The sequence below is a fragment of the Scomber scombrus genome, chromosome 10 (genome assembly GCF_963691925.1).
Source record: "Scomber scombrus chromosome 10, fScoSco1.1, whole genome shotgun sequence".
Classification (NCBI taxonomy): domain Eukaryota; kingdom Metazoa; phylum Chordata; class Actinopteri; order Scombriformes; family Scombridae; genus Scomber; species Scomber scombrus.
The window spans coordinates 25,983,900-26,001,401 of NC_084979.1; the positions used below are offsets into that span (position 1 = coordinate 25,983,900).

The 17,502-nt window shown below is 42.9% G+C and overlaps 1 protein-coding gene across 1 annotated transcript in view; it reads left to right on the top strand.

Annotated features, from left to right (window-relative positions):
• Positions 1-17,205, top strand: part of plxna2 (plexin A2) — a 140,632-nt gene extending 123,427 nt beyond the window's left edge. Inside the window, exons 25-31 of the mRNA XM_062426570.1 lie at positions 1,553-1,656; positions 8,123-8,222; positions 10,846-11,036; positions 11,149-11,318; positions 11,516-11,728; positions 12,045-12,195; positions 15,910-17,205. Coding sequence (XP_062282554.1) covers positions 1,553-1,656; positions 8,123-8,222; positions 10,846-11,036; positions 11,149-11,318; positions 11,516-11,728; positions 12,045-12,195; positions 15,910-16,005 — 1,025 coding nt within the window. The 3' untranslated portion in view covers positions 16,006-17,205. The remainder of the gene's footprint in view (positions 1-1,552; positions 1,657-8,122; positions 8,223-10,845; positions 11,037-11,148; positions 11,319-11,515; positions 11,729-12,044; positions 12,196-15,909) is intronic.
• The last annotated feature ends 297 nt before the right edge of the window (positions 17,206-17,502 follow it).

The following is a 17,502-nucleotide window of genomic DNA, read 5'->3' on the forward strand; positions in this document are numbered from 1 at the left end:
ACACATTCCAGATATTCACAGATGCAGTTGGCAGGTGTAAAGTCCTTCACACCCACAGATTAATGTAACAGTGGGAGAAAACCTAGCCATGTGTACAGATTATCAGTGCATTAGTGTGATAAAAGCTGTGTTCTTGCTGCACAGCCAGCCAGCCAGCTCAGTGTGCTGCTGCCAGGCTTTCTATCAAACTGACTGACAGTGTGTGGTGCATCCCTCCGTCTGGCTGCTTTCACTGCCTGGTAATGCCAATAAGACACAGAAGATCGAGATCGAGAAGTGTGCGTGTATGTGTGTGTATGTGTTTTTGCGTCTGTGATGTGTCTGTCTGGCTGACCCAGGTAAGAGCTGACAGACAGGCTCGCCAGCCTCACGCTGGGCTCCACTCCCACGCAGACTGCTCCTTCCATCCTCGCCTGTCCGCATCTTGCCTCTCATTGCCCCGTCCCTCTCGTTTTTCTCTCTCTTCACATGGTCAGAGAGAACAAAAGCCCCCCCCCCTCTCTACTTGCTGCAAATCATCACAATATGCCTCTTCCTCCATTCACTGTCCTCTCTCTTGTTCTCCTCAGTCCATTACCTTGAAAATAATTGAGTAGGTGGATCTGTACATGTCTGTTTGTGTATATCATTTTTGTGGGTTTTTTGTTGGTTTTCTTTTACTCTGTAGAGCAGAGTGTAGCTTCGACAGTTTCGGAAGGATGTTGTGCCAGGCAGGGATATCATGTGGTCATCTGGCATGGGGACAAGTAATAAAACCCAGTCAACAGAGGAGAAAATCAATGATCACTCCCGGCATGAGAGCCTCAATGGCTGTCCACATCCCCGTCACCACCCTTATTATCATTTCATTACCCCACAACGAGCCGTCAGCCACTAGCTGCCGCCAGCTCCACCTGTTTCCCACTGTTTCTTTTTTTTTTCTTTTGAAAGGATGTGATTTTCTCATAGTTAGCTTTTTTAAAAACCTGTCTCGTCTTCTCTGCTCTCCTCTTCTTTCTGACCCTGACGGGCCCACCGCTGCGTATGCTAATAGGACACCATTTCCACTACACAAGTACCAATTAAAGCGTACAGCATGCCTGCATATACATCTTGAAGTTGTTCATGTGTAATGTTTAATTAAGATGCGTGTCAATCCAAGTCTGAGAGAAGTACACATCCTGAGAGCCTTACAAGAGCACTGGCTGTTGATAGCTACTCATCTGGGTAATGTGTAGATAGCTCTCTTTGGGAGTCGCGGAGGGTGACGTTTCATCAACTAAAAGGCAAAAAACGGTTGAAAGAAAAGTGTTTTAAGAGTTTGTTTTGTGATAAGGAGGTCCTTGTTAAGTTCACTGAAGGCACTGCATAAATCACACATCAAGTATTACTCTTTACTCTTCACATTTTAATTCACAATAAAACCATCTTCTTCAGCAGTGGTTTCACATACATTATGCTACCAAAACTCTCCCCTGAAAGCAATGACAAATTACATTCTTTGTGGCTCACTATAGTGTATAGATTGCATAGGGAGTTGTGTCTAATGCATTGTGTATGTTTGTGTCCCCAGAGTGGCGTCAGGGACGAATGGCTCGTGTGGTGTTGCAGGATGAAGATATCACCACCAAGATAGAAAATGACTGGAAGAGACTCAACACTCTCATGCACTACCAGGTAAATACACACAAAAACTCTAGTATAACGTTTTCCTTAATTAACTCTCAAACGAAGAAAAGGGATCATTTCAGTTCAATTTCTTCTCTGGCTTTTATTATGGAAATGCACTCCATACCTTGCTAAACTTTGATGTTTCCTGCTCTTGACTTTTAGGCAGCCAATTTTCAGCTCCTCATTTGCATGCCCATGTCCGCTGTAATCCAAGTGACTCACAGAATAGAGGACAATTACTATACAGGTGGCAGGCGCGATGAACTCTCAGCATCTCAGCCGACACTTCTCCCTCCTCCCTGGAGAGATGAAGCTGCTCCAGTCAGGAGGACAGCATCTCTTTCTCCCTCTCTCTCTCTCTCTCTCTCTCTCTGCCCCGTTGACTTTTATGCCAGCAACAATTAGTCCCGCTGTGACTGCCTGCTTCTTTCTCTTCACATGCAGAACCTCAATTCACACCCCACAATTTGAAGGCCCATGGATTCACCTGTTGCCCTTTGTTTAACAGAGAGAAAAGTAGAGAGGAGGTAAAGAGGAAGAAAAAATGAACGAGAGGAGTTGTTCAGTTTTCAGGAAAATTGAAGGCTTTATAAGTTGTATATGAAAAGAGGAGACCAAGAGAGAGTGAGAGAAAGCCAGAGAGAAATAATAAAGAGGAATAATATGAATAAAGAAAGAAACAAGCAAGGCAGAATAAGAAGGCAGCCATCTCTGCGGGCGATGACTCTTTCGCAGCACACGGTCAGCCAGCTCTCATTAGTCAGCCAAGGGGGACCATCTGCTTAAAGACTGCATGACGCTCGATTCTAGGCTACCTGGTCAAAATCACCGGCTGGGGCTTAGATGCAGCTGTGTATGCATATAAGAGGTTGGAGACCGGGACCATGGGGCCAGGAGATACAACTCCATCTAGAAGCAGAAAATGGGGACAAGGTCTGGCAAGGTCAAGTCCTCACACTTGGCGGTCAGTCCGCATTCCTGCCACAGCATAGCAAGCACAGCAATTTAGCAGATGTACAAGTCATTAGAAAAAGGGACACATCATAGTGTCCTTAAGGACTTGGCACTATGAAACTTCTTTCTCCTTTGTCTTTCTGCCCTTGTCACCCTCCATGCTGTCCTTACTGTCATTGTCTCCACTGTCTCAAAATTTCTCTTTTACACTTTTGTCTCATTTGCATTTTTTCCCTTACCCATTTCCCATATGTTTTCCTTCTTACCCACTGAATGAGCATTCTTTTTGCCTTCCATTTCCCCTCCTCTCACTTTCTTCCTCTCCTGCTCTGAGCACCTTTTCTCCTGTGGTATCTGTAATGCTTTCATCCTTGGTGAAGCGGTGCAGTATGTTTGCAACCACACCATAATGGGCCCCTCTGTTGTTTTTTTGCAATTCTTCATCACAGTCTGTCTGCATCACAGTCTGTCTGCCATCGTTAGCCAAGGGAGATGCTATGGGGCACACAGCAACGCGTGTGTGGCCACTTCACTTATTCGCTCGTTCAAAAGCAGATCTGAGGACATCTATTGATCACAGATCTAAGGGTCCCTGTGCTGAAAGTAAGGCCCAACATTGTGCAACTTCAGAGGAGATGCCAGCGGGCTGCTGGACGACATGGGGAAGAGAAGGAGAAAGACGATGAGCATGAAACATTAGCGAGGTTGGTAGTAGGAGAAAGGGTTAGAGCAACATAGTCACTTGTGCATCAGCACCATTTTGATGAGCTGGCAATGTGTGTGTGAGCATGTGTGTGTTTGCATCACACACCATTCCATTGTATTGGCAGCTGCAACAGCACATCTGGCTGCCTGTTACAACAAGGGAGCGCAGCTCATTAGGTCCCAGAGTGGGGGAAAGGCTTGAAAAAAATGGGAAGAGGTAAAGAGGAAATATTGAAAGGGAATCTGAGGTGTGTGTTTTTTCACACCTGAAAGTACGCACTAAGGTTCATGTTTTTGTTGCACTTTTTACATTTGATCCAGATAGTTTTGATTTGCATGTGGGAGCACTAATAACATCCTGTTGTCATCACCTACATGGGCTGCATCTCCCTATACTTGTCATCAATCGGTCTGTAGACAGGAGTGTTTCAGATGTTGGTGTGTTGTCAGTTTGATGGTTAATCTTCTATCTGTTGGAATAATTGGAGAAAAATGAATGAACAGATTATTTTCTTTGCCGCCATATTCTATTATACTATATATACTACAGTTTCTTTATATTCAGGTGGCATTACTCTCAGAAAATACAACTTTTTGCTTTTGTTGTTGGATCATATTTCAATTAAATACTTGGTCTCCTCCTCTCCCCATGTGTTACCATAGCTCATTTTTGACAGTAGTCTGCCAGAACATCCTGTAATTGGTCCAAAAGTCTGAACCATCCAAAAAATACCTTCACGCTAACAACAAACCTCACCGTGGTTCAGTTTGATCTGGACTGAGACCACCACTTTTGGTCAGACGAAGATTCAGCTGTTTGGTCCAGACCGTGGTACACCTCTAATTTTGGATCAGATCAAACTGGAACGTCTGAAAGTGAGGACCAAACGAGGTAGATGCGAAATGGCCCTGAAATATGCAAAGTGAGACTGAGCATCACCTTGAGTCTTTCCTAATTCTCCCATAGCAGAGACACAGGGACCAGACAGAGGCATTAAAATTCAAAGGGCTCACAGCAGCCCAAGAAACCCTATAGGCTATTTACCCTGCCACATGGGAAATAATGGTTTACATAACCTGGATATGGAAATGCACATCTTCCCAGCTCCCTGCTACACCAAAATTAAAAACATAAATGCACACATTTGAAATTAGTTCAGAATCTTTATTCAACACCTTGGTTTTTATAGGCTGGGGACTAAAACTCCCATCCTCCCTCCCTGCTCTCTCTGTTTCTGTTTTTTTTTTACAATCTGTCTTGCATAGATAAAGATGGAAGAAGATACAAGCACACTTCAGTATGCACGCAGTGCATGTGCACACACACATACCCACAATGCACACGCATATAGACAAACAGGATTTGAGATAAAAGATTTATGAGATTGGAGAGTTTTTGGCTGATTGCTGATTTGGATCTTTCTTTGTTGATTAATCTTCCTCCCTGTCAAAGCAAAGCTTTTCATCACACCTTCTTTCTTCTCCACCCCCCCACCCCCACCCCCACCCCCCGTCGTCTTGAGACATGTGAGTGCTAACCTTGCTGCTACTGGATAGCATCCTGGCAGTAAGCAGAGATCCCAAGGAGTCCCACAGCCACATGAATCAGACATCCTACATACTTGAGTCACTTTAGTACGAGGACAGCATTAGCCATTCTCATAAACAGGACATTGTCATGAACTGAAGTTGTCAGACTGCTTTGGTTATTTATGATGACTCAAATTGCAAACAGACCATTGCAGTGTTCACCGGGGCACGGTGTGAGTAATTACATTGATGATGTTTGACAAGGTGTTGATTTATTACAGGTGGACAGTGGCTTTTCCAGCATATTAATATTTGTTTGCCACATCCATTTGTGCAGACACATAGGCAGTGTGTGATTTGTCTGGAATATTATTCCTAATGCACAAATAAATGACAGTAAAGGGCAGACTGCTCGCTTTTTCACTTGGCTGAGACTGCGTCAAAATGAAAAGTACAGTCAGTTTGCAAACTTCCATCCCCTGCTGCCTGGTGACCTCTGTCTGTCCTACTCTCTGCGGTGAAGGAACAGGGAGAGCAGACACTGATGACCACACCAGGAGAGCCTGCCAGCTATATCCTGTTACCCACCTTGCAGACATCACTTAGGGCATTTTGGGCTATTTTCAACAGCCCCAGACACAATGGATACTACTACTTTGCAATCTGCTCATTAATCTAATGCTATGTCGGTCTCTGCTCACAGGTCCCCTTTGTAAACCTGAATAAACATCCCAGACAGCTGGGAACATGTAGATTCATGTAGAGTCATACTGCCGCTCCAAGCATTTGTAAGAATTCACACTGATTCTTGAATGACACATTTCATCTAACTATAAAGGAAGGAAACTCTGTATCTCTGTTGTCTGTATGTATGTATGTGTGTCCTTCGCACATCTTGACAACCGTTCATCCGATTGACTTCACACCTGGCAGGTTTATTGCTGAGGATCCAAAGCCTGCAGTGTCGAGTGTGAAGTTGTTTGGATGAACAGTTCTGGAGAAATATGTAAAAATACCTCATAAACAATGTTGTTTGTGCTTCTTTCTTTACTAGTTAATTTAAACCAACTTAATTTGCATTGGAAAGACCTGCAGATTGGCATTAAACTCTTCCTTTGACACCTTGTGATACCCAAGAGACATCTAATATAGTGGCCCGTTTGAAAATTCATCATATCCTGAAGAGAAATGCACATATGCACAAGTTGTGTGTTTCCAAGCCTCTGGGCTGAGTCTACAGGCATGATAGGCATCATGATCTTAGGGCATGAGTCCAGGAGAGATTGGACACCAAGGGGTAACAGGCTAGGACCAGGGCTGTGGGTTGTGTGTGGAGGGTTGAGAATAAAAAGATAGAGGCTGACCACACTCTGCTGTCTGGTCTGCTCTGCACTGTCTAATGGAAGGTCTTATCACAGGCGGGGCCCACAGCCCTTATCACACCTGCCCACTATCAGCCCCACAGTGGATTATCCCTGAAGGGCGAATCTGCACGCCTTCAATCATTTACTCTATCACAAGAACCCATCTCTGCTGTATCCTCTCTGTCAGCCATAAAAAGCAGAGAGAAAGAGAGAGAGATGGAGGGAGGCGTAAAGGCAAGCAGGGGACAGAGAAGTTATTTCATGCTCCCTAGAGAAAAATGTATCACAGGAATAGCAGAAGAATCTTCACGGACATCTACGCTGTTGGTTCATTAGAGTTGGTCTGTGCGTCGTCAGCCAGGAGGAGGCTTTGGGATAGAGTGGCTGAAGAAATTAGGTTTAGGAAAGAAGTGAGAAATAAGAAGGAGGCCAAGGTGAGAGAAAAAGAGAGAGGTCAAAGATGCTGGTTGTGGGTGGGGGTCGAGGTTGGAATGACCATTTTTCATTTCCCTCCAAAAGGCCTGGGCGACAGAGATGCATCTTTAAGAGGATTCCTCCAGACTTCATCCCCAGTTTCAAGTGTCTCTCCATTGTGGCCAGTAGAGGCCAGATGGCAACTCCGGCTAATAGCACAGCCGAGATTAGTTTGAGAAGAGAGGAAGAAAGGGGTGATGATAAGAATGAGAGAGGATGAGAGGCGGTTGGATCTTGAGAACAAGGAGGAACTCTGTAAACGCCCATCCCGACATCCCGACACCCCAGCAGCTTATTCTCCTGCAAGGGATGGCCAAGGGCCCATTCCTGCAACAGCAAATGAAATGGATTTTCTCTTTTTATATAGATTCTTTGAGGTATTCTGTTTGGAGCCTGGCATTTGCCTTTTGTTTATTTCTCCACTGGAGGCTCGTCAGTTTTTCTTCACTGGGTTTGAAGCAGAAATCCCTCCTCAGGGTGGACTGTAAATGCCAGCCAACAAGCTGTTTGTTGTCTTGGCTTTCAGGAAAGAAACACAAGTTTTGTGTGCTGTGTTTTGTATTTTTCTAAAATGTTATGTGTTGGCGTAGCATCATTGTAGAGATTGCCATTTCACAGTCAATAATTTACACTGTTAAACTGATCAAAGAGTTCTGTTAAATAGTATCTTATAAAACATCCTTTCTAATGTAGGTTGCATCAGTTTTTCTCAGCTTATCTGAAGTGACTGGAGCACATCATAAAGGGCCAAAAGCCCTTTGTAAATATAAACCACAGAAAGGGAAATGAATGAACCTCAGTGTCTCTTATTCATGATACACCATCTTTTACACAGCCACTTCTCTTCATCTGTCTCTTTGACTCTGACTCTGTGCTGCTCTAATGCTATTATTATACCTGCGTACCCCAATTTCTTTAAGGGTGTGAAGTGTACATGAGAAGAGACTTTCAGCATTCTAGTCACTGTCTCTCTCCTTCTGTCAGTCTCTCTTTCCCTTCTCCCTCTCTCTCTCACTCTCTCTCTCTCTGTCTTTCACTCTCTCTTAGCATCTTATCCCAGTTCCAAAGCTTACATCATGTCTCTAACGTTTGAGAAAGGGATGACAATGACAGTCATTTTGAGTACAGCCATCATGTAGCCACAGCAATCTGTTCTGCGGGAGGAAAAATGCCATAGGGCTGTGGTAGGGAACAGCAGGGAGCACAAACATGACAGGATGGGATGGGTTGTGGAGGAGTTTAGGATATGTTTTGCTCATTGGATTTTTCATTGAAGGTCTTGTCATTGCTGTAACATATTTGTGAGAGCATTTTGCATGTATACATCGTGGGTTTTAGAGAATGACTCCCCTTCTGTACCTTCTGCACCATAAAGGCTTTTCATAAATAAAGGACAGAATATGAAAATGATCAAAACCTCATGGTATATGTGTCTCTTTACACAGGTGTCGGACCGCTGCGTGGTGGCTCTGGTGCCCAAACAGACCTCATCATACAATATCCCTTCTTCAGCAAGCATATCACGCACCTCCATCAGCAGATATGGTGAGTCAGTAGACCAGATTGTTCTTTTCATACACTTGTTGTAGCCTTGACTTTGATTACATTCATTTCATAAATGCCATACAGTATATTGTATATATTAGGCAATTATTGATGTATCTGCATGTCTATTCAGTAGTTAATCAATAGTTCATTCCGTACTGTTTTAAATGTAGCTCTTGTTGACACACAGACACATCAATGTGGTTTTTTGCCAAATCCACTCCCTCCTATGCGATGGTCAGCTTTTGTTTGGATCTTCTTTTTGCTGCAGAGGTTTTTTCTGCAGCCTTTTTCGGACTCCAACTGTGCGTGCTTCAGTTTGCTTTGCACTTCAGGCCCAAACTATGTTGGATGATAACAATAGAAAGAGAAAGAGATAAAGAAGAGGGGAGTGTGGGTCATATAGCCAATGGAAGGTTGTTTGTTTTTAAAGCCATAATATTAAAATGAAGATGGCATTATGTGCAGGACTCAGCGGGCTTCCAGTTTAATGCACACTTGCAAACACATGCATGAATGCAGTATTTGTACACACATGAATACACATAATTCAAGACATGCTTGTATTTTGTGCTGCTGGGTGCCAAATTTGGTTCTATGCCAGACTCACGCAGCAGTACTAGGCAACTTGTGATTGCTAATTATTCTGTGTGAATGATACTTCACACAAACAGAAAAAGATAAGTGAGCATGGCCAATTATCAGGACTGCGGCTAGAAAGCAATACTGCCTTTAAACACAGAAAAGGAGCTGTGTAACAGTATCCATGTTCTTCAGAGCAATTACACTCTGTATTTACAAATGATTGGAAACAGTGGATACCTCTCAAAAACAAGACCTTTATCTCTATGTACTGTAAAAGGATGTGGAGTGACATTCCCAACAGATCTGATGAATATTGTCTATGATGACCTTTAGAAGATTACAGAGCACTGAGTCATTACTCTCTTTTAGACAAAACACCACAAAGGTTGTGGGAAGATACAGGAAGATGATGGATGCCTAAAGCAATGTAAACACATATAACTACCAATGTAACAAAAGGGAAGAACCTCTCTCTACATTATGTTGTTATTGTAATGTCAAAGCTTAATTTTACCTTCCTCTGATAAATTGAATTTTAAACCCGGTAGCAGTTACATGGAATTACTCAGATATCATCTTAATTACAAGAGAGGATGTACTCTTTTACACTCTCCTCTTACTTTTTGTTTGTTATTTCTGTGTGGGTGCTCCAGCACTGGAGTTAGATGTGCATGGCATAGAAAGCAGAAGCTCTGCTGGCATGAGCTCGTCCCTCATCAATCATGGGTTGGCACAGCAGGCACAGCTGCACCTCGACACCTGCTGATGGATTCGTACCAATTTAACGGTCAACACTTAGCATCTTGACTCAATTTACACCACCAGCACCCCCCCCCCCCCTTCTAGCCTTAAAATCAGCCTGAACACATGCCTGGCTGTGTCCTGGAGCTGGGAGCTGCAGCAAAACAGGGTTCTGGGTCACTGCTTAGCATTTGGAGAGTTGGAAAAGGATGAGGGTGAAGGGAAGATAGAGGGGACGAGGGAGGAGCAGAGCAGTAAAAACCAGTGACTGGATTAAGATGGGATTTGGAACCTCAATCCACCCTGCACACGGGCACATATATTCAACGCTCCATCTACTCAGGCCCTGGTCCCTAGTGGCCACTCCAGAGGTGTAGGCTGGTCTTATTTGAAAGGTGTAAGTGGCTGTATTGGCAGCACAAAGCTTTGTTGTTCAGCTCGGCCTTTGAAGCCAGGTGAGAGAGATCCTCATTGAGATGCTCAGATCCTGAATCTCTAGAGAGCCACTGCCTGGAGTAGATGCCAGCTAATTAGGGAAACTGAAACCAGCATCATTCCAACTGAGTGAAGAGCAAGGAGGCAGGAACATGAGAGAAGAGACAAGGATAATGTATGGATGAAGGAGGGTGCCTTCAGTGCTTAACATATTAGGTATCTTTTGATGCATTGATTAGAGTTTGACAGGGACATTTCAACATGGCGTCGGCGCAATGTTGCGTTGAACAGCCAATTATGAGTGCTTTTAAGAGGAGCCAGGCTCAACCATGTCTCGCTGAGTGAAGCAGGAGTTATGTAAGGCGGGATATGTAAAGGAGAATGAATAGGTTAAGTAAATGAAAATTTAATAAAAATAATAATCAAATGATTCATCAAAGAGATAGAAAGCAGGAAACAAATATGTAGCTTTTTGTAAATACTCTCTGGATGTATTAAGACAAAGGGATGGCATGGTCCCGTGTGTCCTTTGGGTTTTTAGTTTCAACAGGGATACCACACATCGATGCGAAGGACCACAACTTCCCCCTCCCTTTCATTACTTTGCTGTTCTATGAAATTATCCACCACCGCAATTTCTTTTACAGCATGGCTTAGAGCAGGAGGAGCAGAGAGGATTTGGCTTTGTAATGAGTTACAAAGGAGAGATAGAAATGAGAAATGAGGGCGGCTGTGTGTGCGCTGTTGTAGGTGAGCAGCACATGCTTAATTTACATGATGCTGCACCTAAGGGAAGCGTTTGTAATCACAGTCATTTAGGCCCAGTGATAACTCTGTATTTATTTTATTCTTCCCTGGACAGACTCCTCATTCCGCTACACAGGCAGTCCAGACAGCCTGCGTTCACGAGCTCCCATGATCACCCCTGACCTAGAAAGCGGTGTAAAGGTGTGGCACCTGGTGAAGAACCACGAACATGGAGACCAGAAGGAAGGAGACCGCGGTAGCAAGATGGTTTCAGAGATTTATCTGACCAGGCTGCTAGCTACCAAGGTACATCAACTTCTCACATACATTTCTATGTGTCAGCACACCTGTATCTGTATAGGCATCAGCACATACTTTATGAATCGCTAATCTCAGTGTAACTTCCTTCTTCTCTCAGGGAACACTACAAAAATTCGTCGACGATCTGTTTGAGACGTTGTTCAGTACAGTTCACAGAGGGAGCACTCTTCCCCTGGCCATCAAATACATGTTTGACTTCCTGGATGAGCAGGCCGACAAACACGGCATTCATGACACAGACGTACGTCACACGTGGAAAAGCAACTGGTAAGGGCCGTTTTTACAGAAACAAGATTGATATCAACTGAGTCTTTATACCGTAGAATACCGACTTAACAGTCACATGATTAATCTATTTTTAGTATATTGAAGTAGGCTTGAGTTGCCTTCTGTCAGATAATTCAATGAGAAGTGAGCTTACTTCTCTCGGTCTCTTACTCATTCTCTTTGTCTCCATCTTCCAGCCTTCCATTGCGTTTCTGGGTGAACGTGATCAAGAACCCGCAGTTCGTGTTTGACATCCATAAGAGCAGCATCACAGACGCCTGTCTGTCTGTAGTAGCTCAGACCTTTATGGATTCTTGCTCCACTTCAGAACACCGCCTGGGCAAAGACTCCCCATCCAATAAGCTGCTCTACGCTAAAGATATCCCCAATTACAAGAGCTGGGTAGAGAGGTAAGAGCTGATGCACTCGCTTTATACACCATTCTGATCCCCTCTGTCTCGTCTTTTTTGTATCCTCTTACAATGGAAATGGAGATTTTCAGGAAATTGATTCATAATTCTCTTTTTTCTTTCTTTTTTCCTACACTTCTCAACCTGATTCTGTAAAAGTATTTTGTGAGTGACTGTTAGAAAGCTGGCATTGTTAGTGAAAGTGATAGTATGGCCCATAAATTTGACGATAAAAATAATTTAGGTCTCAGTTGAGCTTTTACACTGACTGAGTCTCTGTGAGTGATGCCAAGTGTTGCCCCTTCTCTGTGCCCAGGTACTACGCTGACATCAACCGGCTGCCAGCCATTAGCGACCAGGACATGAACGCTTATTTGGCAGAACAGGCCAGACTCCACTCCACAGAGTTCAACATGCTCAGTGCTCTCAATGAGATCTACTCTTACATCAGCAAGTACAGTGAGGAGGTTAGTGATATTTGCACACACACATACACACCTTACACGAGCAAAGTTGTTTGGATACAGTCTGCGCCCAGCGTTGTGTGTGTTATTTATCAATGCCAGTTTGCCTGACATCAGAAGGAGCAGTCTGCATATCAGCAGTTAAGTGCACCGCTCTCCTTTATACCTGTATAAGAGGGAGGATCTCGCAAACGGTAGAAGAAGATTTGATAAATGTGCTTGAGTGCACATTCTGCAGGAATTAATGAAGCATAGTGTTAGTTCAGGCACAGCACTGAAGTTGTGTATGTAATCGCTGATTGACATCAGCTGTTTTATTCATGCTTGACCATCGCTGGCTCCTTCACAGCTGTGGGGCCTGTAACAGCCGGTCATTTTCAGGCAGGTGTACACACACTGGTGGAAGAAGTATTCAGTCCAACTTTAAAATTCCTACTTAAGAATAAATACAAAACTATTAGTAGCAACTTATAAATATTATGTATAACATTAGTAGTTTGTTAGGACCGAAGCATCAATGTTTATGCAGCATTTTACTGCTGTAGCAGGTCAAGGTGGACTAGTTTCAACTACATAACATTAGGGCTGGGCAATAAATCAATAGTGTATCAATATTGTGATATTTTATAGATATTGTCTTAGATTTTGAATATCATATTATCATGATATGGAATGAGAATTGTCTTTTCCCGCATTTAAAGGCTGCATTACTGTAAAAATGTAATGTTCAGAGCTTAACAGACTGTTCTATTATCTGTCATTATATCCACATTACTGATGATTATTTATCAAAAATCTCATTGCGTTAATATTTTGTGAAAGCGACGATAATCATCCCTACAATATTGTCAAAATATCGATATTGAGGTATTTGGTCAGAAATATTGTGATATTTCATTCTGCCCATATCGCCCAGCTCTGCATTACATACAGTCAGGTAATTTCCAGTGGTTCTCAACCTGGGGCTCAAGCCTAGAGTAAAAGCTGATGGAACCACGAGATGATTCATTTGGTAGGAAAGAAGAAAAACAAAAGGTCTGCCACACAAATATGTATTGATTTTTTAAAACTTTTCTCTTATTGCTGCTTTTTTGGGAAATTTCAGCACTCATCAGACAAAATGAGCAGTTGTGGTTTTTTGCTCATTAAACCTTAATATTAACCTTTAGCGAGACACTGTGTTTCTAATGGATCTGCTTTTCCACTCTGCCCTGCTTTCTCTCTTTCTTTGATCCCCCTCTCTCTCTCTCTCTAGTATAAATTCCTACAGAAGAGGTTTTATCATACTTTATTGTGTAATAGACAATTGTGTAAGGTGTTACAACTACATCAGAATGTCCAAGAAAATACTGAGTATTTGTACACAGCAACAGGACAGCATCCTTTCTTTCCTGAGCTTGGTGATCTCAGAAAAATTCCTCCACTGAACGACATACTGAGTGCCTTCACTTGTAAATTCTACCTGGAGGGCAGTCCCAGGCGCTGATTGCATAATGAGCTGCTGCCTTAGTCAATCAGGCACTAATTACTGGCAGATTGCAAGCGCAAATTGAACGAAAGGCGTGCCGCAAATTTGCCCCACACTTAAATGTACGTATATTTTGCCCTTGGTGTTCTCAGACTCTTCATAACTGGCAAAGGTTAGTGAGGTCAGCTCAGAGTCTTCAGTAGACTTCCCCAATGCCCAGAGGTCTAGTGAGACCTGAGCTTAACAAGGCAGTGTGTCTGATCTGTACAGTAGAAAGTGAATGTCTACAAGCTCTCAGCATGCTGCTCTGTCCTTTCATTCGTGCTGAGTTAGAGTGGGCTATCTGTTATATAGGGCTCTCATGAGTAGAATCATAGGCAATGCACACACACACATACACACGCACGCATGCTGTCAGATCACAGGAAGCACAGAAGATAGAGAAGGAAGAGCGAGAGAGAGCATTTATGGAGACATTCTGTTTCTAATGTCAGCTCCTCCTCTGGGAAGCATTAGCCTGACCTTTATGTTAGACCACAGTATCTCTTTCTCTCTCTGTCTCTCTCACTTTCTCTCTCCATCCTTCCCATACATTGCCTCTGTTTTCACCTATTATCCAGTCAGCTTCCCCTTTGCTCTCCATGAATTTCATACACTTGCTTTTGCTGCCTCTGCAGTTGTAGATGCCTGACGCACACATGCATAGAAATGTATGCAAACAAACTAATTTTGCACACATATATTCAAGCACATGCACCCATCACTCCTGCAGCATCTTCTGTCCCCCAGAATGCAGTGCAAACCTCATCTAGCACCGTTAACGGTTGCACATTCTTACTCAGCCTTTAACAAAAGGCTGTCTGTGTGTCAGGCTAACCAGGCCAGAGCTGCAGCCTACTTAAATGGATTTGCGAGATGGCAGTGGAAGCTGCACCTGCATACCTTGCTACAGATTAATAATGGATTGCTATCGGGGCTCGATGAGGAGGAGGAAATGCTCCGCCTGTAGCTGCCAGCTTTTAAGAGCACTTAAGCAGATGAGTGGAAGATGGGAGGTGGGCAGACAGATACTGTGTTCTACAACAGGAGAGGCAGCAAACACAGGTCTGCCAGGCTATGCAAAAAAAAACTCATCTTTAACTGTGTCACGGCTGGTGGAGCTGTTAGCCCTCCAAAACCAAAACTCATAAAAAAGCGAACAGAGTGGTTCTGATTTACTGCAGAGAAGGAAGTAAAGATTTTGGGACATTCTTGTCAGTTGACCCATGATACACATTAAATGAAAGTCTGAAAGTGCAAAATTGAGTATAGTAAGAGAGTTTGGTTGATAAAATTCTCAGACAAAATCAACTATTTTCAATTGATTTTGATTTTCCTGCCTACACTGAAATAGCCTCTGAGTGACCCTGAATATGTGTGCAGCAGCCAAAGACAATAAATGAGTGAAGCAAAAAAAAAAGCAAGTGTTACTCAACATTGATAAATTAAGCACTGTACATTACGTTTTTTCTCCAACTTGATTCATTATTCATCTATTACCTCAGAATATTTTAAATTACCCATTGCACATTAGCGGTCAATGAATTATTTTGTTTGAAGTATCAATTATTGACAACATTGCAAACTCAAACATTGCAGTTCAGTTATATGTTTTTTTAATGCGAAATGGATCCCTGTTTACATTCACATGTGGACATACAGTCCAGTGTGAGCACTGTGCGTGCTCACATGATAACGTCCAAACCAGAAACCTTATGTTGAAATAAGCACTGCAGTATGTGGATATAGAGATCCATATCAGAAGTGATAAAGTCATGGTATTATTTTTTTCCTTTTTATATTCATATTAAAGGCCTTTGCCATACATGTTAATGTCACCCTGACATAGATTCATCCTGACAAGGCAGACACCAGATGAAAGAACAGAGAGGAGAGCCTGTCTGAATCCCTTTTGAACCCAACTTGACAAATGCCCAATTTACAAGATAGGGCTCAGAAGATAAAAAGGGAAAAGGCTAATACACAAATATTTCTCAATGTTGTCAAAGACAACGGCAGTGATGTAATTTTTTTTCTCTTTCTTTCATGTGTTGTCCATATAGAAACCTAAAAAATACTCTTCTCCATAAAGAAATAAGTTTGTAATAGGTTTTGGGAAAAAATGGAGATACCTATCATTCTCTATTAAATATCATTAGATCTAATTATTTGCGCAGCTAGTATTTGACACAAGTTTTTTCTTCTAACAGATTACAACAGCCCTGGAGCAGGATGAACAGGCGAGGAAGCAGAGGCTGGCCTACAAGGTGGAGCAGCTCATCTCTGCCATGTCCCTCGAGAGCTGAGAGTGACCCCTACTGAAAGAGAGAGTGAAAGAGAGAGAGAAAGAGGACCACAGACTCTACTGGACCAACGAAAGGTCCTGCATTACTTACCTCTCATCGTGGGAGCCACAACCACGAACCAGACCTGGGACCTCTGTATCCACAGCCAGATAGACATACAACTGCTTTAGTTTGTAATTCTCCCACCTCCTTCCATTATGGTGCCAGCTAAGGGTGCACAGACTGAAACAGGGTACCTGCAACTGGAGATCATAATGGCGTAAGGAAGGAACATCTGCAGAGAAGGCAACAACATGGCTTGTATTTACTTTTTGTTTGTTTGGGTTTTTTTCTCAAAGGATATTTTCTCTCAGTTTGACAGGAAATTGTATGGTGTGTGTGTGTGTGTGTGTGTGTGTGTGTGCGCATGTGTCTGTGTGTTTGTGTCATACTGAAGAAGACTCCTGCAAGACTGTGAGCGCAAATGGAGAGACTGATTTGTTCTCTCCTCAGTCAGAAACTCACATATGAGGTGAGAAACAGAGGAGCAGATCTCATGTTGGACAGCTGAGTTCGCATTCAGATTTTATTTTTGTACTTGTACATTTGAATATTATGAGTTGCAGTCAAAATATCCACCTAAGATCCCGTAAATGTTGTTGTATAAAGACATAAAGAGTGTAACACCACATCAGGGTAGTGTGGTAGTGAAACAGGCCATGGTCCATGTCTTCTCTCACTCCTTCCCTCCTCGGACTGATGCTTCACATGACACGGACAAAACCTCTGGTCTTTATCCAATCAGAAGTGTACAGGAAAAACATGAAACTTGTGCTCATCATCCAAGAGTCAATGGAACTCCACTCGTGATGGTCACAGTTCAGCCAGCATGCTTGCACCTAAACTGAGGACAACGAAGATGAAGTTTATAGTGTATTTAGAAGATGACCTTAAATCAACATCACTCTGGTGTCCAAGGATTTCTTCAGTAGTTAGGTCATCTGTATATGTACCGGGATACTTGCCAATCAGTGTATGTGAATGTACAAATGTTTTTATTTGTTTGTAAGTTTATTTGAGTTTTTGCAAACAAAAGGGAGCTCAGTTGAACTGAGTTCCGTAGATATTTGCAGTAGCTCGTCATGTGAACAGCTCCATTTGTCCGTCCTGGCCCCGGCCCATCCAACTGCTTCACAAACATTATTTATCCTATATCGACTAGAGGAGAGTGTGTATCATCTGCACTGTGGCTGTCACTGCTGTGACTCTGCTGCTCATACAGTACCATAGGTACAGCTACTAGTGAGGAGAGACCCGATAAGACCAATTGGTTGCTGTAGGCTAAAACTCTCCATTATATAACCACTCTTTGTACCTCTTTGGGGACTTGATCAACTTAATGTGTTCTTTGCATGCGTGGTATCACACATCAGATGTGTTCTAAAGGTTCACCATTGATTTTATCAAGTGCCAATGAGTCATGCCAGCTCCAGTTGGCCAGCTTATGAGAGATTTTAT